The sequence below is a fragment of the Conger conger genome, chromosome 18 (genome assembly GCF_963514075.1).
Source record: "Conger conger chromosome 18, fConCon1.1, whole genome shotgun sequence".
Taxonomy (NCBI): Eukaryota; Metazoa; Chordata; class Actinopteri; order Anguilliformes; family Congridae; genus Conger; species Conger conger.
The window spans coordinates 31,335,706-31,361,056 of NC_083777.1; the positions used below are offsets into that span (position 1 = coordinate 31,335,706).

Below are 25,351 nucleotides of genomic sequence, written 5' to 3' on the forward strand. Positions count from 1 at the left end.
GGCGATGTCTGCACCAGCCTTATGTTTCTGATTAGCCAGTTTGTTTGTACTGGGAGTATTTCCCCTATTTTCCCAGGGGCTCATCAGTCCTCCAGCTCTCTGCTCTTCAGCTGGATGCCACAAGCTGGAGACATTCCACACCTGTATGCAGATCTGTATTCCATACTGGTGCTGGCTTTCCCCCCCCCCGCCATAGACCTCCACAGGACCTCTGAAGGGCACACTCACCTGTTCACAGCACACCTGCGCTGAGAGCCAGTCAGTCATACCTCAGGTTCAGGGAGCATTAACGCCTGGGCACTCAATCAAGTAAAGAATGCAGGTGAGTCTATCCCGGATGGCCCAGAATCCCGACTGAATCATCACTCAGGCAGATACCACACCTGTAAACGGCGCAGTACTGTGGCTCTGAACACCCAAAATCAGAACGGGAAAAATCCATTACTTTCAACGACTGCTCTAGCTAATTACGAACAGGTGATATGGACAGTAAGCTTGAAAAGGAGACCCAGAAACACATGACATCAAGATAAAGTTGGTTGTGAATGAAAGACAGATGGCTAGCAATGATACGCCAAAGATTCAAACAGGGAAAAACAAAATTTTCTCAAATAGTTGGCACCAAAATGTATTTGCTTAGAGGGGGGGGAGGGGGGGGATGGAAATGTCCCCCTCTGTACTTTAATGGCAACAAAAGATTTTACTTTTACAGCAAGTCCAGCTCACCTCCTTGGAATTTAAGGACCGAAGCTAATCCACCAAAAACAAAATATGGGATTGGCACGGAAAACGAAGCGCGACACTTGGGACAAAAACGTCCGCACCAGCCCTAAAGGACTCAAACGATGCCCTCAGGAAGGCTGGAGCGTCATAAGAACACTGACAGGGCTTCTGCCACACGACTGACACAGTAAAATAACACTGCGACACACTACCGATATTACTGTAACCTGTGCTCTGGGATTGCATTGGGTTCCCATAATACTTATTGTGTTATAAAGAAAATAAGTACAGCATTCTGTAACGATGAAATGACTGTGGGATTGTGCAACCCTGTACAGACATACAGAGACATACTCATTTAGGAATCTACATTCAAGAAACAATTCTACTGAACATAGAATTACTAAATATTAGTCAAGTAACAAATTCAAATCTAAAAAAACAAAACAAAAAAAAATACTATTTTGTAGACATTTGTTAGTTCTTATGCATTAACAAATATTGTACTTTTTTTTGTCTTTTTGATGAAAATACTGACAGTTCAATGTGGCTTCAGCGATGATTGCGAAGGGAGGAACTTTGACCTTGAAAAGTCTCTGGGGTCCTGTTGCAGCATGTATGTGGCAGCGTCTTTGGTGCTCAAAATGACACAGAATAAGAGCACGTGTTTCGGAGGAATTAGGACGGTCCGCATGAAACAGGAACGTTGAAACCGCAGATTACGGAACACGGCACAGTTTTTACAAAATATAGTGCAAATGCAAGAGTATATACACGAATACAAAGAAACCGTACGGTGGACGTAGCTCAAACGCACCTGGCCGCTCCTATAAACACCAGTCTGCAGGCTTGAGGCGTCAATAAACGTTTGTGCATCGACGCACGTTAACATCGCGCGCGCTCAACTGAGTGGGAAGCTCCAAAGCTTCGTACCACGTGTAAACCCAACGACGGTCCTCGCTCTACCAACTCTGCTCTGCGTCCCGTCTGCTTCACACCGCCCGGCATTCCAGCAGGAAGTCTGTTGCGTCTAAACCCCTTTGGGGCTTTGCCCGGGGACCGCAGAGCACCGACTGAAGCAGTGTTTTATACACGGTTCCGGGAGGGGAAGGGTCGGGTCGGGTCGGGTCCTGGGGGTTCATCCGGACGGCCCCGGGCCCCGGGCCTCAGTCCTCGGCCTTGGCCTTGGTCTTGTAGGCCTGCTTGCGGAGGTGGCTCTCGATCTCGTGGCGGAACACCAGCATGCCCAGGTGGGAGTGCGAGGCCTCGTTCATGGCCTTGGACTGGATGCACATGCGGTACTGCTCCGGCGTCAGCTCGTCTGCGCAGCGCTTCTCGTGCCACAGGTGGAACAGGCCCGACACAGGTGTGCGCATCACGATCAGGTCGCTCCGCAGGTACTTCCTGTACAGGTGCACATCCTCCACGCCCCAGCCTTTCACTTCCAGGTCAAAGCCTCCTGCCAAGGGAAAAAAAAAAATATATATATTAGGCAACACAATACCTGACTTATATTTACACTGTAGTATACTGGACTACTTTTCATTACCCTCTGTACTTGGTTCAGGGATTGAGTTGATATAGCAACGCAAAAAATTAGGGCAAACCTTACCGATGTTGAGAAAGTCTGAGCGATACTGACAGGTCATTCCAAAGCCAAAGTCTCTCCAGAAACCAGCATCTTTTTTGTGAATCTTAAAAGTCATAAACAGGGAGTTTAATTTTCCAATATTACAATTTTATATAAATGTGTGTGTGTGTGTGTGTGTGTGAGAGAGAGAGAAGACAGAACATAATATTAATTTATGCGCAACTCATATTATACATACAAATATTCTACTAGTAAATTCAAATTGATGCAAAATGAAAATAAAATTCTGGAACTCACCAGTTGCTGCTCAACGGGAGGCGCGAGGTCCTGATTTCCGTAAACGATGGCCGGATTATAGAGGCTGAACACCACAGGGTAAAACACCCTCTTATCTGTAGAAAACATATATATAATTGTCATGACCACTGAAGTTGCCGTCAAACTGCAGAAAACACAACTATGATGAACAGATATAATTCGAAACTACCACGACCTAATTTTATTTCGCCCAGATTAAATCGAACCTCTGCACAACATAACTGCTTTCATGGGTCAGCTGGCTCAAATTGAGGTCACTGGTGGACTCTGTGTTTGCAGTGCTGTGTTTGTGTCGTGGGAGTGGGTCTGTTAGGAGTTTGAACTATGGACATTATGCACAGCAAGTGATACGGTATTACGGTTGCCCTGTTAAAGTTACAGGGAACTAGTCCTACACATTTCATCTCCAAGGGGGTGAGTGACGTAGCGGAAGTTTTCCTGCTAACCTCTGACATCTGATGTGTGTTCAAGACAGCTAATGTTAACGTTAAAAAAAACATTCTGTTCGCCTCGAATTTTAGCTAATAATAGCTAACAGTTTGACAAGGTAGTGCGCGGAATAAAAGTGAACAATTATTTGGCTATTATACTTTAGATAATCAATGTAATGTTTGTTTACCTTTAAAAAATTATTAGAGCTAAGCAACGAATCAGCTAGCTGGCATTGTTCGACGGAAGTCGCCTCCATTTGTATTAAAAAGCCGTTGGTAGCGAACTAAATTGAGTGTTCATTTAAAATCGTTCAACAGTAACGGTTTGGCGCCTTGAACGCATGTCTGACCCCTACACTTGTGATACCTACTGGGAGCGGTGTTGAGGCGGCAGGTGTTGAGGAACTCGGGAGTGAAGTAGATGTCCACGTCGCAGAAGAACATCAACACGTCGCCCTTCTTCCAGGCGTGAGCCCCGATGTCCAGCCCCCTCCCCCGGGAAAACTCCTCGTTCACCGGGAGAAGGGTGTAGTTGGAGAAGTTCTCCTTACTGGTAAGTTTTAAAGAAAAAGCGTTCACTTAAAATGCACGGGTATGTTCAGCTTGTTAAGTAGCCAGAGCAGACGTTTTTATCCTGAAATGGGTATCAAATATTTAAAATGTCATGTTCATATAATTTATTGGTTTTAATAGTTACATTTGTAAATTAAAAAAGAAATGTTTGAAAATGTAAAAAAATAAAAAATTTACCACAGACAATCATAAATAATCATTAATATGTGGTAAAGTGTGCCACTTGCATGGGTACTATACCCTGTATAGACTAAAACAGATAAATTATTGCCAAATGAACAGTGATATGAATCAAAAATAAATGTTCGAATCCTGAATGGGATTGATTTGGATGAAACCAAAACGGAGGCATGATGGGGAAAATGTACATGGTTTTGGATGTCAATACAACTGCTGTCACTTGCGAATCGGATGCTTTAAAATAGCAAGTGCGGCTGGAGAATATTTATTTATTTTAACCTTCATGTTGACAAAGCAAACTAGTATATACATCAGGGTAATGACGACTAGTTTTGGTCTTTGAATCCTGCAACGAAAATCTTCAGTTACGATTCATGCAAAATAAACAAACATCAGACAGAACAGATGGTCAGTTTGCAAGCTGTCGATTTTGTGAATCCAAACAGCCAGATAATCAAATACTGTAGATCTCATGAGGAAAATTTGAACCTCACTTCCTGTAGCCAGCTCCAAGTTGAAGCATTCAAAATAAAGCTCATTTGGATTACTGAATGCTTGTTAGTAAACCCAAAACCAGAACAATACAGTTCAATGTGGCAACTTTATAGATGAAGTACGTGATTTTAAAAATAAAGTTCTGAGAAAATGACCTGAACATTTGCTCCAGTGAAGATTTAACCTCCGGCAAGCCTTCCTGGCCAAAGTAGACCACAGTGAGATGCACCAGCTTGTCCTGGTCTATGCACACGTCTCTGAAAGCCAAGATTGATAATTCACACACCTGCACTCACACTCACAATCAGAAACACACATGCACACTGTGTGGCAAAAGTGTACATATTGCATACACGGAACCACTGTACCTCACACTACCAATAAGATAAAAGCAATTAGATTTATAAAATTTAAAAAGGATTAGAACAAACGGTGCTGTTATTTCTAAACGGTTTAGCCAATATGGGATGACAATGCCATCAAATTAAAGCTGACAGTCTGCACTTAAATCTCATTGTCATTGTACCCTTTCAAACTCAAAGTGCTAGAGTACAGAACAAAAATAACCAAAAAAATGTGTCACTGTCCAATGGATTATGGTGCTCACTGTATACACTATTCTACTACAGGAACAGAGAAAGAAAAAGCCAGCCGAGACGTCGGACCTGAAGTTGACGAGGAACTGCTGGAAGGTGTCCGTTCTTCCAGACAGGGGCACGATGATGTTGATGACGAGGCTGGCGGTGTCGACCGACCGGCTGGCCACCTTCATCAGCGGGCCGAAGGGGCGGAACAGCGTGACGTGCTGGAAGTCCGCGGACCCTTCCTTCCCGAAGAACAGCTCGTACAGCGTGCCCTTGTCCCGCTCCGTCCGGTACAGCCCTGCGGACACGCTGCGGGGTGACTCAGGGAGCAGGAGCGCTCTCTCCGGATTACCCACGCGGAGACCGCCACCGCACGCGTTCACGGGGCTAATCACAAACGTCTGCCATTCAGCAGCTGCTGCGCACAAGTTTTTATTATGATTTCAGGGGGTTTGAATTTGAATCGTCTCCTAACTATGTTCTATAGCCCAGAAGGGGGTGGGTAGGTTGGATTTCTCAGGGGGAGAAAAAAGTACAATATTCTGTATCAAATTTTATATATATATATTTTTTTTTTTTCTCACAAAAATATGAAGTATTCAAAAGCAAAATGCAAAAACTGGACTTCAAAATGGTTAAAATATGCTTTGCATGTGTGTGCTCACACAATGACTAGACTGTGGAATGGTTTATTTACTGAGCCATTCAGCCATTAGTTTGAGTTTCTGGGGTAATGTAGCAATTCAAAAAGCTGAATCTGCAAGTCCAGCCCAGTTTCATAGCCCATATTCATACAGGCATACAAATGTATGCAACTATAGCTTTCATACTTGTAAGATAATTCTTTAGTAAATAGAATTTACTATATTTCTGCTTCGAAATATAGAGAAGATTTTAAACAAATTACACTATGTCACAAAAATTTGATCAAAATGCTATTTATTACAGACTATCGGTTTTATTTTATGAAAAAACAATTGCCCCCAAAAAATAACAGCTCTAGAATCAGGTCCTTTCCATTCTAGCTGCCATCTCTGCAGCAGTAAAAATTCACCTGGGAACCAAATCGATTTGCTCAGTATTAATGCAGTGACTGAATATGCACCAATCGATTAGCTCAATATTAGGGCTGACACTGAATAAATATGCATACATTCATTAGCTCACTGGTAGCATTGAGACCAAATATACACACAAGCACCATTTAGTTCCACTTTAGCCATTTAGCCCTTGGTGGCTGACTAGCTGTAATAGGTCCCCGTGTGGTTCAGTTGAAATGCTACAGAAAATGTAGAAAACTACAAAAACAAAATGGCAGCTTGGTGATACGGATTGGTACCTTGCACGATAGCCCAGCCTATCGCCGTGTGTGTGTGTGTGTGTGTGTGTGTGTGTGTGTGTGTGTGTGTGTGTGTGTGTGTGTGTGAATAAGAGGCACCAATTGTAAAACGCTTTGGATAAAAGTACTCTATAAAAGCAGTCCATTTACCAATGGGTGCGGCTCGTTCCCTAGCGGGCACGGGGAAGTGAGGCGAAGGCTCATGGCAGGTTACCGTGACAATGCTCCGTGATGACATAACCCTCGAATTCAAAATAACGTCGTTGCCCGTGGCTAAGGGCAATTTCAACCTCCAGCCGACCGATACAAATATTTGTCAGACAAATGCGTTAACGAGTTCAGACCCGCCTCAGGGACTCGGGCAAACCCGGGAAACTCCCGCGCCCGGGGGGTTCCCCCCGCTCCTACCTTCGATGAAGTCGTTCTCGGTGTAGCCGGCCTTCTGCACGGTCATGCCGTCCTCCGGCCCCTCGGCCTCCCCGGGGCTGTTGAGCACGTCCAGGCCGGCCTCGATCACCTCGGTCAGCTCGTCCCGCCGGTCCTTGCGCACCGGCTTCTCCTCGGGGTGGCGGGTGAGGCCCGTCTCCAGCTGGTACACCTTGGTGATGGTGAAGCTCTGGAAGGGCACCAGCGCGTACTCGCTGGGCAGCCGCGCGCCCGCGCTCACCTCCGCCTTCTCGATCTGCGCGTGCAGGTACTCCAGCAGGTCCCCGGGGTCCTGCTCCCGGCCCTCGGGGTGCGCCTCCTGCTCCCGCGTCTCCTGCAGCGCCTTCAGCTTGTCGCTCATGTCCTGGAGCTCCAGCTTGAGCTGGGCGATCTGCCGCTTCAGGCTGGAGGCGCGGCTCTGGTGGCGCTCCTCCTGCTCCTGCAGGACGGCCTGGTAGTAGTCCCTCCCGTAGGGCTCGCTGCCCAGGCCGGTCAGCGCCAGGCCCGAGTCGGCCGGAGGCGCGCACTCCAGCAGGTAGGCGAAGAGCAGGAACGCCAGCAGCAGGAAGGTCCCCAAGCACAGCCAGCGGAGTCGGCCCTGGATCGGCCAGCCGCGTCGGGCCATGGCCGTCGGGCCCCGGGCCCTCCCCGCCCCGCTCCCCGCCCCGCTCCCCGCCCCGCTCCCCGCCCCGCTCCCCGCCCCGCTCAACACGCTCCGCCCAGCATCGCTCAGCCCGAAGCACAAAGACCCGTGGCACCAGGCTCTCCCCACATTAAACCACGCGGGCAGGAATACCGACCGCGCAAACCTTACCCAATCAGCCAGGTCATGTGTAATCCGTGCAGAAACCAACTGCATAAACTAACATATCCACAAAATATCAAAATGTTTTTTTTGTTGGTTCTGGCCAGACTATTTCTTGGAATCAACCTTTAATTCTCATGAATTGATCCACGGCAGTCTTTTGAAATGTCCTTCTCATGAAAGAAGTTAAAGGGATTGCTTCACAGGAAATAAGTTAAACTCCTCTGGGGGTTGCTTGGTTCTGTAGCAGCTAATGCTCCGATGTCCATTATCATTTGATGATTAAACCTGAAAAAAGTTCATTGATTTCAGAATTGTATTGTGTCATCAAACCCAACAAGCCTATATAGTGCCCTGTGTCCAACTAAAAGATGTGAATGTAGCCCAAGAGTGCTAGATATTACTCATCAGATTGGATACAGCACAGAAGTCAACTATGCAGTGAAGATAATGACAGTCAGTAGCCCTTTAACATAAATTATCTACTCAAGGACCTTGTTAAACAAAGCTAAAGCCGGTGAAAACACAGAATGCAATTAATTATCATAATATCTGCAAAACAGTTCAAAAGATAAAGGACCAGCTTGCCAACAAGATGATTATAATCAAAGTTGCCTCCTACAAAAACACGGATAACGTTACATCAATTGAAATAACCAATGGGAAAGAAAAAAAAAAAAATATATATATATATATATATATTTCAAAGTTAGTCTACAAACATTTCACAGTTCTGATCCACTCTCGACGTTTTGTGACCCAGGCAGTGGTTAAGCCGCTTCCAGGCTACGGTCAGAGAAAACACTGACACGTCTCATTGAGAGAAGCTCATCCGTCACCAGTTAGCTACGTCTCACGACCCCCGGAAAATATTCGTTCAAAGGGAATTGCGCAGTGCAATATTCGTGTTACAAGCAAATACGCCTGCTACTTGCCAAGTAGTCTGTGCATCTCATAACGATGCCTTGAGCGTATTACAAGTCAACAGCACTTGGCTATGGAGATGTTAATGTCTAGACTGTTCCACGTTTAGTTGGTGGCTATTGGCTATCCATTAATTGAGCAAGCTAGCCCAATAAGAAAACGGTTTATTCCACCCAAATGCCAGAAAGAAGCTAGCCTCTGTCACTTGACCATGCTGGGCGCAACTAAATTACTGACTCAAGTAATTTCGTCAGTGAGGTAGTAAATTAACCAGTTACAAATATTTATAACGGAGAGCATTGGAACTTTTCAAACAAAAGTCTCGGTAGCCAGCTAGTCGACAAGCGAGCGAAGCCAAGGTATTTCCAACAAAACGCTAGCTATCAGCTCTGTTAGATTGCTACAATGCTTGGCTCAAAACGAAAACTTTTAGCCACTGAATTCACGATCTTTTAAAGACAAATGATGCATATTTCCGTCCATTTTTGAATACATCCTTACGAACGCTTACCAGAATGAAGATGATGACATCTATTCCAGTTCCTCGTTCTGTGTGTAAATACACCATACGGAAACCGCTGGACACTTGGGCCGAATTATAACGGACTGCTCTTCCTCGGTGGATTCGCTTGCGGATGTAAACGATGCTGGGAAAAGGTACATAGCGCCACTTAGCGATTCTGATGCGAATCGGGATATTCATGATACCGAGATCTCCAAATGAATGCGTTTAGAAATGTTATTGTGGATATTTGGTTCATATGTACCCGCATGTGTAGCATTCCGTTTAAATCGGCACTCTGCCCTCTAATCAATCTCCATCCACACTGCACACACCCCAACCACACTCCAAGTCTGTCGTCACTACTGGCCCCTCTGTGGTTGAACGAACTTCCTAAAAAAAGGTCAGAACATCAGAATCGAATCCCCAAGATTCATCTTGCCTCTTTATTTCCAACCATCTTCATGTAATTACTTTAACACTGTAATAGCATGCTTTGCAGCACGGATTTCAAACTCCAGTCCAGTTCTCTGCTGTTCGGCAGCCATTTTAGGCCATGGAAACAAGATGTCTAGACTCTGTAGCCAATCAATGACTTAATTTAAGAGCTTTAAATTCAGCAGACAAAGTGGCCTTCAGGATTTTAGTTTGAGAACTGCTTTATGGTTTTATATAGACATTAGCGATATAAATCTAAGATTTGCATTGTGGTTCTAAGATAGAAGTTAACGTAATGTAGTGCTTTATTGATTTGCACTTACACTCACCCAATGTTATGGACTCTTTTATTTTAAGTGGTTCTTCTGGATGAAAGCCCCTGCAAAATGAATGAAGTGGAAAGCGACGCAACCACACCCTGCCTTGGCCTTCACATCTACGAAACCAAAGACGTCCTGATGTGGTCGTCTACGGAGAACGGCTCCAGCTGCTCGAAACCAGAGGTACGCAGCCAAAGAAGGATCCGGTTCTAGAGCAGGGCTGCCCAACCCTGTTCCTGGAGGTCTAACATCCTGTAGGCTTTCACTCCAACCCTGACAAAGCACACCTCATTCAACAGATAGAGCAGGGCTGTTTTAACCCTGTTCCTGGAGGTCTACCGTCCTGTAGGTTCTCACTCCAACCCTAACAAAGCACACCTCGCTCAACAGCAAGAGATCTCCTTGAGTTGCGGAATCGGGTGCGCCAGATTAGGCCCGGGGTGAAATCCTGCATGGCGGTGGATCTCCAGGAGCAGAGTTGGGCAGTGCCTGTTGGTCTACTGCACGTGCATAATGCAGGGGTAGGCAACACGAGTCCTGCAGGGCCGGTGATGCTTCTGGCTTTCCTTCGATCAGAGTTTGATCACAGGTGTTTTCCATTCATTTGAGCTTCAGAAGATCATACAGAGCCTGGGTGGTGAAGCATCGTGCGCAGGGTCGCTCGTTCATTAAAGCCCAATAATCCGATTACGCAGTTATAGGTTTGAATGGAGTAAAAACCAGGATCCCTCTGGCACTAGGGTTGCCAGCCCTTGATATGTATGAAGAGTCACTCACAGTTTGAATGTTGACATGTTCACCAGTTTGGGGAGATTGGGTTGCAACACTTGTAACCAGAATAGACTTGTAACCAGAATAGACTTGTGAATAGAATAGACTTGTGAATAGAATAGACTTGTGCTGAGAACTCATAAAAAGGGAGAGCAGCGAAAACAAAAAAGAAACACCACTTGCAAGCAAATAGTTGTAACATCCTTTTTTATTTTTTTTATTAAGGAATTTCACTGATCTTGTTGTAACAGTGCGCACTGGCATTGGCATTCTCTTGGCATACACAGTTTAGTTACAAGGCTTTTTATTGATTTCTTCTTTTTTTTTTTTACTCAGAACAAAAATTTAAAATAAAATCAGATGATATTATGTTTCCAATAATTTCAGAAACCCAGCGTGCAGAAAGGTCAGGAGCTGGTTTCCACAGCAACACTGGAAGTGCCTCGGGAAAAAACCTATTAATCCAAAAATCTAATTCCATTCTGAAAGGGATAATATTATGCCAAAGTGGACATTTTCAGTATCAAATGCATACTGAAGCTTCGTCAATAAGGTGCTTGTCAACCTCGAGTGATAACAGGAAAACAAAAATCGGCAACCCTTAAAATAACGGTTTCCAATCGAACGAGCAGTTGCACCCAAGTAATAGCAATGATTACAACCATACACAGTCAAACTGAGAACTGGTTTCAGTAGCAGAAAAAAAATAAACAATGAGAGTTTTGTTGTAATATATGAATTCACTCCGATGATTAACACTCAAAAGCTCTAACGTTCATCTCAGGCTCAACAGAAGATGAAACCGCGAGAAGGATGAAGGACTTAGCGGCTAACGGTGGAAAGATGAAGGCTTAGGCACACTGACTGGTGAGTGAACAGGTTAAACTACAGTAAGGCCCAATGAGGATTTCACATGGGGAGTGCTCCTGTTCGGTTGCACGTCAAGCATATCAGGAGCTGATGTCCATGGAAAAAAAACCTGGTGTGCAGCTTATGTTTTCATATGATGCTCCAGATCCAGAATGTGTAGTCATTGATACAGAATACGCTTCAATATTGCTCCTAAATATAGTTGAATATGCCCCTAAATTGTGCGTTAATGTGCCTCTGACTGTCTCTACTGAAGGACCATGGAAGGGTAGTGCTACCTCAAGCGAAAAAATACAAAACAAAAAAACCCCACATTTTTACGAAAACGCCATCTGTACATGCTACTTACAGCCAGGAAATCTTGAAAGGTCTTCAGCGTTTGAGTTTTTTTCCACATGCTCTATTTTTAGCACTACAGATTGCTGGTTACACAGAAACAAAGCGGAAAAAGGCCTCTCTGTAGAAGCATGGTGGCAAGAATGCTTTGTAAAAATGCATTTGAAACTTTAATTGTTACTTGTAACCATGTGGCCATGTGGCTAGCCACTATAAATTTTATACCTAGGACTCATTTACCTCAAAGGGAAGTTAGAGAAAAAAAACTCCCCCCAAAAAACAGAAGGAAATTAATCTAATCAAACCATAACCCCTCTTATTTTGGGAAGTGGTATGTAGTTCTCAACGAAGGTCATAACTCTCTGGAGTCCAGGTTCCCCAATAAAAGGCTCTGAACTCACAACTCAAACTGGCTTATGACTGCACAACATTTAAACAAAAATAGTTCTTATATTATTCTTAAAATGTGGGCCAATTTCAGTTCATAAATGTAAATAAAACTTCAGGTTATTCTCCATGAATTATAGATTATGATTAAATAATATTTGAATGAAAATGTTTTTATGGACATATGTCAGAGACACAATTTTACATGGTGGGATCTTGGATGCCAAATATGACACAAGCTTTCATGCAAGTGTTCAGTCTCAGAAATTTCCTACTGATAAATGCTGCCAGTATTTTCAGTATTTTTTCAGTGTTGTTTTTGTTCCTGGCGTCTGGCCTCGATGCTTGAGAGAATAAATGTGGAGCGTGAAAGACTAAAAAAAACTATAGAATGCATAGAAAGAGATGTGGAAAAAATTCAAGTTTTCAATCATTTTTCATTTAAACAAAAATAATCAGGTTGGATATTAGGCCAATGTTTTGTACATTTGGAATGGCTGTCCTGTAAAGGAATATTGGTTGACAATTTTGTCACGTTCTTTGAAAAAATAAAATAAAAGGAAAATCCCAATATGAACAACCTGACATTTCAGTGCTTCCCTACCCACCGATTAATACAAATAACAAAAGTGCAGAAAAGCTGCAGTGCCTTGCGTAAATCAACATTAATAAAGGTTCACAAAACCGTTGCTTGCTCTACGTGTCCCTGGAAGTGTGATTTTAGGCCAGGTTTTCTGCTTCTTTCACGTTCATTTGCACGTCAAGTCAAACAGTTTCATCACATTCTTTAGCGCCAAACCACCTTCTTCAAAAAACAAATAATACAAAATACAAATAATTCATCACATCATCATTTCACTTCTCCCTGCGTGAGGTGGTGTTGAGCATTTTTGCAAACAACATAGAAAACCTCTGCCTAATGCTGGATTGGGGAAAATGGTCATTAAAAATATTGAATTCATAAAATATTTTAGTATTCGTCCACATAATAGGTCTGTAAATTATGCCAAAATTATTATTGTCAAAATGATTGTTGGGCAAAAAGCCATCATCCGTAATGAACAGAGACATTGGTCCATAACTCTTGTTTGGGCATTGACATCACACACAGATGCAGTTTCCTGTTCTCCAGTTGTATTTGGAAGCCATCACTGATGATGACAGAACAACTGGGTCCATAACAAACTGCCACCAGTAACACGACCCAGCCAACATGCCAACAGAACTACAAAGTACACTAAAGTGTGATCTTTTACTTTTCAAAAACAAAAAGAAACAAAATGTTGCATCTAGCTTGTGACTGAGAAATCATAGGCTGGGAATTACAACTTCATTCCTTGTTCCATTGCCAAAATAAAAGTGGGTTCATGAAACAGGGTTTTCACTGTCAACATTGCCTGACACCTTGTGGTCTCCAAAAGGAGAAGAGACAGTATTTCATGGTTAAACTGAATTGGATTATCTGTGCTACCAGAAACGTATTCCTTTTAACGTGGACAAGCAAACTCGGCAATTCAAGTAAAAGCATGTGCGCTAAACACAAACACTGAGATTCAAACAAGCAATGGGTTTCAGTCACAGCTGGCTTCCAAATCACAAACTTCTTGGGCCGACATATCAATTCTTATCAAAGTGCAGCTCTCTGGCACTAACTGGCAACCAGAAATACACTAACCCTCTCTTTCTTGTTGCTTTAATCCCCATTACTAATTTTTGTTAAACTGCCGTAATTTTAGAAAAGGATTGTGTCCCAAACAGACAAAATATGTTTCACTGAGGGGGGGGATACAGTAACTGACAGAGGAAATCAAATGAGCGTCAGATCAGGTTTGAGTTGTTTTTTTTGTTTTTTTTTTAGGTTTTCAGCGCTGTGTTGGGCCTATGTGAGTGTGTCCCTTTAAGTGGGTGGTTCCCTATAAACCCAGCTGCTACAGACAGAGCGAGAGGGGGAGGGGCCTGCAGGAGATTCTATAAGCCAAGCCACTGCCACACAGGTACCGGGCCAATCAGACGCCTCTGCCGACCATCTTCTGCGCTAGATGTCCATCTCGAACTGTGCGTCCTCACCTAAAAATAAAAATAAAAAAAACAAGCAAAGAGACATTTTTTTAAAAGTGCCCCACTGCCCCTGTCCCTTTTGCCTAATGATTCATCACCACTGTCAGAGAGAACAGGCTCTGTTAAACCATTTAATGGTCAAAGCCATGAGCTATAATGGCTTCCCAATTTCATTATGGTTTCTATATACTCGGCTGTTCTTTAAACTCGATTAGCTTTAAATAAGCATTAACCAGCCACTATCAAGCAGCCACTGGAGTTGAGCACTCTGTTCCAGAGTGGCCAACACTGCTCACACAATCCATCTACACAGCTGGATAAAAACCAAGGGTTCCAGGGTACAAAAGTCTTGCCCCCAGCTAGGGTGTGAACCTGGATCAGCTTTAGCTGCACCGCTGGCTCACTGCCCGTGCTGCGGACCGCTGTGTTCAGCCCTGTGGGAATGTCTGTCCTTTCCAAGGGTTTTTAACTGTGGACGGTTCTCTCTCACTCTGGCGTCCACACAGAGTGTGTTTCACTGCTAGGCCACCAGGGGGGGCTGAAGAGTAATAAACACTGCCCTCACTCAGCACCGTCAGTGTGTGTGAATGGAGAGGAGCGCAGCTTTAGCTGGCTCGTCCGTCTCCTTTATCTCTTTTTCTGCTCTGCCCAAACTACCAAACACTCCCTTTGACACACTCTGTGTCGGGCTGGGTGCGGTCAGAACCCATCTCACGTTTATTGAAAGGCCCCATAAAGCACGTTATTAAACAGCCCCGCTGCAAATGAAATGATTTCCTTGTTGGTTTTGTTAGTCTTTCTGTTTATTCTCTTAATCCTGTATCTCCAGCTGCTTTCTGAAAGCGCACCAAATTTTATCGAATCGAACCGTAAAGTATTATCTAATCTAACCGGCCGTTAATATGCAGGGAGTGAAATAGCTGGGGAGCCTGGAGAGATGACTGTTTTGAAATGCACATTCCAAAGGTCACACCGTTCATGAGGCTGATTCAGGCTAACAGGGTCCTGCTCAGACAGCGCAGCAGGTGCAGCGAATGGGACCACCCCCCAGAAATCAGAAAGTGGTACGTTCCACCGGTCGTACTCTCAGAAACTGTTGTGATCTGCATTTCCCCATTTCAAAACTTCAACTTTCCGGATCTTTTACTTGGCATGTTCTCCACAACTTACAATTTTAAATAAGTTCACGATTTTCAAATAAGGACCCTTACGAATGCTTTGCCACCATCTCAGGCTGTTAGAATACCCGTATCATCGTCATCTGAAGTTCAGTTGGAGCCCAAAGCACATTTAGGAAGCACCTGACAGCGGATCAGAACCTGCAGTCCGGATCAGCACCTACAGACCGGATCAGAACCTGCAGGCCTGCTCCTGCATTCCATGGAGCAGGTCCAGCGCCAAGAGTTAATCAACCTGCCGCTTTGTGCCAAATTCCACACCGCTTCCTGGAAGAGGAATTTAAGCCATTCTGTCCCAACTCTGAGGTCAACAGCCAAACCCCCTGCAGCAGCCAAACTCCCGGGAAAAGGACCGGGACAGTGAATCAAGTCAAAGTGTGTAATGAGTAATGAGTGGCTGGCTAATGAACACTTTAGGCGGGCTGAGCTGAAACGTTCAGTCGCAGAATGCAGACGCGTACAGCGCCAGGAGCTGGCCCCACCGTGCTTGCCGTCGTGGTTGTTCATCTTGTTGGCTTCGTTCTTCCTCTTCTCCATGGCGGTGTTCTGGCTGGTCACCCCGGGGATGACGGGCAGGTGGGCCGGGGGGGTCTGGGCGATGGGGGAGTTGCGTCGGTCCAGCAGGAACTTGCGGTCGTAGATGATCCGGGTCCCTGCGGGAGGAAGGGAAACGCACCTATTCACCACCGACTCGTGCGAGACAGCGATCTCCAAGGGTCTGAGCTTATCTCGGCAGCCTGTGGCATTGTGGTCAAGGTACGTCACTGGGACACTCAAGGTCGGTGGTTCGATCCCCAGTGTAGCAACAATAAGATCCGCACAGCCGTTGGGCCCTTGAGCAAGGCCCTTAACCCTGCATCGCTCCAGGGGAGGACTGCCTCCTGCTTAGTCTAATCAACTTTACATCTGCCAAATTCCATTACTGTAATGTAATCTCACTGGGTGAGAGGCAGGAATGCACCCTTGGTCGCAAATCCACTGCACTCACACAATCATGCTGACGAGCATGTCTTTGGACTGTTGGGGAATTCACGGAGGAAATCCACACAAACACAGGGGATAACATACAAACTCCACACGGAAAGGTCTCAGGTGGGATTAGAACCGGAACTTTCCACCGCACCACCGTGTTGCCCAATGCGATGTAGAAAACTGGAAAAACCGTTCATCATTAAAACATAATCGTTTTGGCCAACGCCTTAACGTTGACAGGCCTAATTAAGACAAATAAACAAAACAATACCGGTGTTGTCAATGATATAGGAATCATGAAAATAACGTATTACAATAACCAAAACCCGAATAAACTATCCCGGTTGTGGCATCACTTAAAATTGAATATTCCAAATAATGTAATCGCAAGCTACCCGGAAATATGCATACGCTTGTACATATCATTTCTGGGCCCTAACTCACAACCTAGCTCCTCATAGTAGATACAAAAAACCTTGTAACTACAAAACTATAAATCCACGATTTGCATTATTGTTAAGGGGATGCAATATAATCTCTTTGGTTATTAGGACTGTGTTATTGCACACGTCGTCTGTTAACGACCACCAAACTGTTAAGTGTTCAGAGCGTGATCCTTCGCGACCGCTTAAACCACCACACCACAAAACTGCAATAAAACTAGAAGTGCTTCTCCGCGTATCTGCAAATACGAACATATATTCTAGTTATCTATAGCTCGGGGGTGGTGTTCTTTAAACCCGAGGTTTAAAACTCCAGTTAAGCACACAGTAATCGGTCCTTGGTGTTTTACATAGCTTCAAGAAAGTCAACGTTCATCTTCCGGTCGAGGAGAGAATACTTTTTGTATACACGATTATACGAGGACGATCATATTTAGAGGAATCGCTGAATATTATTCGTGGTGTGCCTGAAATTGCTTTGTTTCAGTGCATCGATGAAGCCATCACGTCATATCAATAAACTGCACTGCAGCACAACCTATGATCGTCGACTACGTACTTGCACGGGGGCGGTGCAAGGAATGCCTTTTGTTTTGAACACTTTATTTGTGGCGTTAAGCACAGGCCGCAACGCAAGCCGCAGCCGCGTACAAAATTAACGCGTATGTGACCGATTAGCTACTTCGGATCATCATTACCTCCGGGAGTGGTTGAGAATAAAGTGCCTCCGGGGGTGGTACAGTAATCGTGAGGTAGCTGCGTTGTGTCGTTGATCAGCACCGTCCTGGTCGGGATGGCCCGGCTTTCACTGAGCTGACGACTGTTCGACATTTCACACGATGCAGTTATCAATCAAATTCAACCTAATATATATCCCGAGGACAGATGGAAACCCGGGCCTTGTCCCTCTTTCTTATTTCTGCACCCCTGTGCTTTCTTCTCTCTCCGCTTGTCCTCCCAGCCGTCCGCACGGTCCCCTCCCTCCACCAGACAGGACGCACAACACAACCACAGAGGAAATGACGTCAACGCACGAAACGTCACTCCAGTCCAGAGATTCGGCTTCTCCCCCTGCCGTTTCGCGTCTGACTGCGCATTGCTGCAACCTGCTTAAAACGAGGTTTCAAATGTGTTATCGGGAAGTGTGAGTTCGCATTAGGGCCAGTGACCCCCGAAATTAAGATTGCGGAACTTGCAAGAAAAAACTAAATGAAAGGAGTGGGGGATCAGTTTAACCCCAAAGTTTTAGTGGCAGCTTTAGTGGAACAGGAGAAAGGTATAGCTATAACGTATAGGTGTTGCTTGTATTTTTGATTAGGTAAGTGGTAATAATGGTACAGATATGGGAATACTTATTATCAATTGTGGTTTGCCCCAGTTTAGCACTTCATTTAGACTCGCTTTCTTTTTTGGGGTTTTTCCACAGAAGTTGGGTTTTATCTCACACCATCCACAACACACGCGATCATTTCCTGTATGCTTTTAGCACTATTTCCATTTTCATGTAGGTGGCAGCAACGCACCCGTTTGGCGAAATATCAGATTCAAAAGGGTAAAAGAAGAAAAGAAGACACGCCTTCTTTAAATTGTGGAGAATTGCGCATACTCCGAGCACATTCTACGGTGCTTCATTGACACATAGCACCTACAATCCGATTTCACTGTTTGCGGCACTGTATAACTCATAAAATGAGTTTCTCAGTTGAAGAGAGAGGAAACCCCAACACGCAGAACTACAGAATATTCTTCAGTAAGTGAAGTTTTATTTTCTGCTTAACCGCGGTTCGCTAACGATATAGTTATCACTGAACAGGGTGACGTTGGCAAGCTTTATTTCCGATTCATTGGGGCCGCTTCCTTGCACATGTGTTAATTTAGCTAACCGTCGGTCTATAATTACCGAACTAAATTTAGCTGGATTAGATGCGCATCCTCACGCATATCCATCGTACAATTTGTAGTGAGAGCCAGTTCAGTTTGATTAGTCGAAACGGAGGGCTAGTTCAGAGTGAACAAATTGCTGTTAACTAGTTGACATGCAAGTTCAATTGGCCAGTCTAACCAGATGGCTTACTAGTACATATACTTGCTAGTTGTAAAAGTTAGCTACTTGGGTTGCATAAATTATAGGTAACTTGCTAATACCATACAATTACAACATGCAAAGTATAACGAGAACGCTAATTTGGTGTAGGGATTATGAAAATGTACTGCTTTGTCCGGTCATCTCAAAAGGTAGCTATCTAGCTATACGAAGTGTAAACTGCATTAAAGTGACCATGAAATTCCTGGATTTGATGGACGAATAACCTCCGGCGTTTTACTACAGCTAGCCAGTGTCCGTAGGCTGAAACCTCACTTAAACTAAATGACGCAATCTGTCCAGCAGTCCGGAGGCCAATGCCCAAGTACAAATGCACGTCAACACTCATAATACAGTTAACTCACGATAAAAGTACTAACATGGTAACGGGCTTGTTGATACAAGCGAATTATTGTAGAAACTCGGATATAATTTAAATTTAACTCCGGGCTCCGTGCCCTGCGCATGCGGAAATTCACAATTGATTGGAAACAACACTTAGGCTGTAAACAGATTACAGGGCGGGTACGGATTAAATCAGGGCGAAATGGTGTCTGGTTTTGCTTGTGTCGCTGGTGTGACACGTATATCCACCTCTTCCCGAGAGCAACATGACAACTACAATATGGAGAGATCACTCCCGGTTGCGTTTGGAGTCACACACATTTACGTTCACTGTCCATATCGCCAAATACAATGGGGGATATGCCACGATAAAATATTGTAATGTCAGCCCCACCATTCAACTTGCTTTGGCCACCTAACGACTAAAAATTAAGACGCATGCAGTTCAAATTCATGCCGATAACAGTAGGCAGGCCTGCCATGGGCAAACTAAAAACAAAAAACAAAACATTGGACTGTCAAAGTAAAATTTTTGAGATTAAAGGCGAAAGTAAAAGTAGAAGGGGGGGAAAAAAAGCCCGTGCTGTGTGGTATCAAATGTACAGTATGTGTGTACAAGATAAAAGCAGGTCTGGGTAACAAATGTTATCTTCGTGACTTTTAGCATTTGTGCAAGCGATGCTTTGTGTGTATTGGATTATCTACTGTAGTTTTAATTTTATTCTGTAATTTTGCAGAAAATGCTGAAGGAAAATACATTTCTCCATTCCATGACATACCGATGTGTGCAGATGAAGCGCAGGTAAACTGTGTGGCACAGTTGAATGGCAATCATTGGGAAACATAGGAAGAACATTAACTTATCAGTTTATCTTTCTGCATGTGAAGTAAAAGTAAAGTAGTTGTTCAGAAAATACCCAATGTGATGGATAACTGGGGCATATTTCTAAATTTCATTTACCTTGTGAAGAATGTGGTAATTTTTTATTCAATAAAGCTAACTCAAATGTTTTTAAAAACAGTAGCCTATTTGTACAGAGCTATTTGAATTGTTTTGTTTAGTGTTGCTGCATGCTGTATAGCACATACATAGACTTATTTTCATGAAATATGGTTTATGGTTTTTTGACCCCCAGAATGTCTTCCATATGGTTGTTGAAGTACCAAGATGGACAAATGCAAAGATGGAGGTATGGTGTTTTTTTGTATAGTATGGTATCGGCAGCCAACTTATATTTAACGGTGACGGCCAGTAAGATGGACACAATTAATTTCATGCAAAGTACCGTGCTTAAAATGAAGCCTAATTATTGTTATCTGAATCATATTTATTTGTTGATGCATTTTATTTCTCAATTTTATGATTTCATTTAGAAATGATTTGTTATGAGAGTGAAATTTTACTGGTGCGTGTCCGTTCTCCTTTGACACCTGGTCCTTTCTGACGGAAAGCTTTATTTTATGAGGATTTTTGTGTTTACAGATCGCCACAAAAGAACCTCTAAATCCAGTGAAGCAAGACATTAAAAAGGGCAAATTGCGTTACGTTGCCAACATTTTCCCACACAAAGGCTACATCTGGAACTATGGAGCAATTCCTCAGGTTAGCCGTCTCTTTTTACGTTAAATGTCTTTTGAAGAAGTTTTAATAATAGGTAGATGTATAGATTGATAGATGGATCCTTGTGTTTATATCGTGCTTTTCTCACTCTCAAAGGGCATTACGGTGATGAGGGCGAACTCTGTTCAGCCAGCGCTGACGTGTAGCACCCCCCTGGGTGATGTTGAGCTGCGGGAGTGCGTGCTATCGGCTGTCAGCTCGGCACAGAGCTGCTTGTGTTCTCGTGGTGTTCTCCCTCATGGTCGACTGATGCAATCCCTGACCGGCGTGTGGAAATTACTCTCTTCCTGGAGAAACAAACCGCCAAAAGCAACTGCAGTTAAAAAAAAAAAAAAAGTTTTTCAAATTTTCATTAAATTTACATTAATTAATTAACGTTAATCGGACATTAAAATTGTAAAAAAGAAAAAAAAAAGGCTGGAATGGCCGTTTTCAAAGACATGCTGAGATCTGATGAAAAGCAGCAGCCAATAGTATTTGGACCCTGAGGGGTACAGAAACCACCAGTAACCAACCAATCAGATAAACTGATGTTTTCAGAGCACAGAATTTCAGTCAGGTGGCATGTTTAAATATTTTGTGTTGGAGCATACATTTTTCACCGTCTATTTCATGGGAAATAGACGTGAAAGGTAGTTGTACATAAAAAAAAACTTGACTAACAGTTAAATAAGACATTAAATATATTGCATTAATGCCATTTGGTAGAAACACGAATTCCACATTTAGACTGGTGATTCAATTTGAGCACGGTCAGTTTAATTGTCCCACGTGTCATTCTTTGGGGGTGCTTAGTTTGAAACGTATCCGCGGGAGACGACGCATCTTTCAGGAGGGCACTGTTGAACCCAGTTGCTCAAAAACTGATCCCCAAGGGTATAACTGGTTGGGCGATTGTGATAATGCAATGCCTACAGTGACCTCACGAGGATTTTTATGGTAGTGCAAGTCAAAATCATTTTCGGTCAGGCACGCGAGATAATCTGGTGTACCGATTTTTGGAGCTAACCGCGGTGTAACTGGCCTTTTCTGTGAGAGTGCCTGCGAAGCGTTCACGCTCTGATTCGGTAAAGGTTTCGGTTTTGAATAAAGCGCGTGAGTGGCTGCGCAGCGTTCACGCTCTGATTCGATAAAGGTTTTGGTTTTTGAATAAAGCGCGTTAGTGGCTGTGTTTCTCCCGCAGACCTGGGAGGACCCTCTGCACAAAGACGGGGACACCGGTTGCTGCGGCGACAACGACCCCATCGACGTGTGTGACATCGGCACGAAGGTATCGGCCCGCGCTTTCACCAAGCCTCTCACCGGTGAACTGATTATTGGAACACTACAGAACATCATTGGAACATACCACATTATTAATTTCCAAATTCATGAATTGTAATTTCAGTTTGTTTCCTTAGTTGACTGAACTGAAATGTGATTGACACCTAATTTTGCTGAACAAACTCTTGCCTGAAGCTGGCCTTCATTAACAGGTTTTTGTTTTGTTTTACAGTAACTTTTGACATGGGACATAACTTGTGTAATTGTTCACTGAAAGCCTTAAACAGTGGTGTAATTGAACAGCCTGGGTTTTTTCATGCATTTGGTTCTGTCTTTGTGACCTGAAGGTGTGTTTGCGAGGTGAGGTCATTAAGGTGAAGGTCCTGGGTGTTCTGGCCATGATCGACGAGGGAGAAACTGATTGGAAAGTCATCGCCATCAACGTGGAAGACCCTGAGGCAAAGGACTTCAACAGTACGACTCCATTTTGGCTCAGATTGTGTGGCACGCTCGTGGTGTTGAGTGGAGTTGAAGTCTTAACATCCTGATTCTTTGCCGTTTTCTTTTTAGATATTGAGGACGTCAGGCGACTGAAGCCAGGTTACCTGGAGGCCACAGTTGACTGGTTCAAGAGGTACAAAGTACCGGATGGAAAACCTGAAAACCAATTTGCCTTCAACGGAGAGTTCAAAGACAAGGTATTAAATTCTATGCTGTGTGTTCGACTGCTGTATATTGCAATGGTCAGCGTAATAGAACATAGACCTATAAGTGGAATGCAACAGTTGGAAGTTTAAATTGTTTTGGAAAGATGATGGAGAAATTGTTCAGTTAATGTTTTACTTTCCAAAAAGTTGAAGAGAGGCTGGAGATTCTGCAGAACCCCAGAGCTGCTTGAAATTCTGGAAATATTGAAAGAATATTACTCCGGCTGTAGGCCCCTATGACCGTCACCACCTTTCACCCCACTGGCAGCTGCCTTGCTCAGAGCTAAGGACTGCAGTTGAACAGGCATGAGAAATAACCTCATTATCAACCAGTGCATTCTCATTATCACCCCAGCTCATTATCACCCCAGCTCGTTATCACTTTAGCTCGTTATCACTGGCCATCTCCCTGCTCCTGGTTAGGGCCGTACTCCAATTATACCATGAACTGAGTACTGTGAGAACACCTTAGGTGCCCTATAACAATGCTGCTTCATATCACTGGACCTGCGGTGGAGGGTAATGTTCACAGAACTGAGTCTGGAGCTCAGAGGCTGCGGGTTTCACTGCCAGTCGGAGGCACAGCCATCATACCCTTGAGCAAGGTCATTAACCTGAATTGCTTTTAGTAGCTTATTTTAGTTTTGACAATGGAGAATGATGTAGATCAACCATGATCCGAAATTGCCGATTGTACTGATAGATAATCTCATTGATTTAAAGGGTTTCACTCACAGTGATACTTTCATCGTCGTTGATTTGGTTATTGAGCTGGCCAGATTAATTGGAGCTGAATGAATTTAATCGTCCCCTCTGTCTTACTCTCAGGACTTCGCCGTTGAGACCATCAAGGCCACCCACGGCTTCTGGAAGGCGCTCGTTTCTCAGCAGACCAACGCCGGGGATCTCAACTGGTGAGAGACCGGCAAGAACCGCACTCCATTTACAGCTACAAATGCATAGAAAATGAGGCCAGGGAGTTCTCGCATTGTTTACATTTTTTTTAGCTGGGTATCTTGTCCTCTTAACATACTTTTCCAACCTGTTTTATTCCAATTTTAGGAGATGGAGGGGGCCATAAAAATGCACTTTAGTTTGATTGACATGGAGCGTGGGGGTGTGATGGTGACTCAAGGGCGGCTTATTTTTTTTATATTTCAGCAAGAACACCTGCGTCTCGGGGGGAGACAGTCCGCACTTCTGCTCGGACGAGGACGCCAAGGCACTCGTTAGGGCGGTGAGTACGCTCTTATTTTGACGTTTTTGTCTACCAGAACAATTGCCACAATACTCGCATCAAAGCCAGTAGGAAGATTGGCAAACAGACGATGTAAGGTGTTTAAATTGTTTTCGCTGAGCATTTGATGTGTGATTTGATGGGCCTGGGATGGATAACTTCTGCCTCTCTCTTGCCTTGCTTTTGCAGGGATAACTAGTAACGTACAGTTTTTTTAAATTCCTTTTCTCGTATTTGTAGACATGCCCTTGTGGGAGTGAGGAACCCATTCCATGCACAGGTGCGTAACACTCAGTATATTAATAGAGTATTCTGTTGTATATATTTGGGTATTGCAGTTAAGAATTACAATGCCTTTGCACATTTTGGAGTATTGGTGTTTTGTCATGGCTCCCTTGAAAAGCAGATTTCTAGCTCAATGGGACTTACCTGGATCAATAAAAACAAAAAAAGGGAAACAAAATAATGGTCCCTTTCAGTCCCAAGCCTAATATGATGTGGCTCCACCAAAATCCAAAGGGGTTTTGGCTTTGGTTGAGAAAATGTATTACAGTTTTATAGGGGTCTAAACAATAGTATAGCAGTCATTTTGATTGGTTGAAAAGATATAAGATCAAGGTTACCGATTAGGGCGGCCTGTAGCGTCGCGTAGTGGTTAAGGTACATGACTGGGACACGCAAGGTCGGTGGTTCTAATCTCGGTGTAGCCACAATAAGATCCGCACAGCCACTGGGCCCTTGAGCAAGGCCCTTAACCCTGCATCGCTCCAGGGGAGGATTGTCTCCTGCTTAGTCTAATCAACTGTACGTCGCTCTGGATAAGAGCGTCTGCCAAATGCCATTAATGTAATGTCATGATTACCATATGGTGCACTTGGGATTTTACAGTAGTTATGCTTGAGTTTCATATGGCACTCTCGGCACTGAAAGGGTTAAATGGCAGGCAGAAAGATTTGGCCTTGTGTTTCTTGTGTTTTTACTGGTAATTCCAAATAGACTTAACTCCTTTCTCTTTTCTTTTTTTTCTATTTTCAGTTGACAAATGGTTCTATTGTGCGAAGAACTGATTTAGAGAAGATTACCTCCACGGTGGCCCTGGAGTGGAGGCCTGAGCACTTGAGCTCTGCAATCACTATGGGGGTATATTTAGCTACATTTTAAAAACCACAACAAAATGATAGGTAGGAATCATTGCATGGCAAATTAATTTAAATGTTTTTGAAATGTGCCATTGACATGTGTTATAGGCAGCTGAGGTACTGTAGGCAGTGGCCTTAAATGGCTGCTTTATAAAATAAAGTAATTTCTGTTTACGAAAGTTTGAGTCGCATCAATTCAGATTCATCCATGATTCCCCAAACTTTTTATTTGTGAACTACAGAACAATAGGAGAAGTGCACAAGAACACCAGTTCAGTCCCTCTCTCCCCTT

The 25,351-nt window shown here is 43.8% G+C and overlaps 3 protein-coding genes across 4 annotated transcripts; 1 reads left to right on the forward strand and 2 right to left on the reverse strand.

Annotated features, from left to right (window-relative positions):
* Positions 1–436: 436 nt before the first annotated feature.
* csgalnact2 (chondroitin sulfate N-acetylgalactosaminyltransferase 2) lies at positions 437–7,298 on the reverse strand. Its single transcript, XM_061227812.1, has 7 exons — positions 6,643–7,298; positions 4,977–5,193; positions 4,467–4,568; positions 3,435–3,613; positions 2,612–2,706; positions 2,336–2,417; positions 437–2,182 (listed from the first exon to the last, which is right to left on the reverse strand). Exons 1-7 carry the CDS (start codon positions 7,283–7,285, stop codon positions 1,890–1,892), a joined length of 1,611 nt encoding a protein of 536 aa, XP_061083796.1. The 5' UTR covers positions 7,286–7,298; the 3' UTR covers positions 437–1,889.
* Positions 7,299–10,610: 3,312 nt separating this feature from the next.
* eif4ebp2 (eukaryotic translation initiation factor 4E binding protein 2) lies at positions 10,611–17,727 on the reverse strand. The gene is made up of 3 exons (XM_061227460.1): positions 17,363–17,727; positions 15,732–15,902; positions 10,611–14,080 (listed from the first exon to the last, which is right to left on the reverse strand). The coding sequence occupies exons 1-3, from the start codon at positions 17,493–17,495 to the stop codon at positions 14,049–14,051; spliced, it is 336 nt and encodes a 111-aa protein (XP_061083444.1). The 5' UTR covers positions 17,496–17,727; the 3' UTR covers positions 10,611–14,048.
* A 10-nt stretch (positions 17,728–17,737) lies between these two features.
* On the forward strand, positions 17,738–25,238 carry ppa1b (inorganic pyrophosphatase 1b). 2 transcript variants are annotated; one of them, XM_061227459.1, is made up of 12 exons: positions 17,738–17,982; positions 18,173–18,414; positions 19,830–19,894; positions 20,229–20,282; positions 20,576–20,695; positions 21,897–21,983; positions 22,324–22,450; positions 22,547–22,674; positions 23,512–23,597; positions 23,845–23,920; positions 24,161–24,200; positions 24,956–25,238. In XM_061227459.1, exons 2-12 carry the CDS (start codon positions 18,354–18,356, stop codon positions 24,985–24,987), a joined length of 876 nt encoding a protein of 291 aa, XP_061083443.1. In that variant the 5' UTR covers positions 17,738–17,982; positions 18,173–18,353; the 3' UTR covers positions 24,988–25,238. The 2 variants fall into 2 exon arrangements, with proteins under 2 accessions (XP_061083443.1, XP_061083442.1); XM_061227458.1 differs by lacking the exon at positions 17,738–17,982 and having other exon boundaries at positions 18,107–18,414.
* The last annotated feature ends 113 nt before the right edge of the window (positions 25,239–25,351 follow it).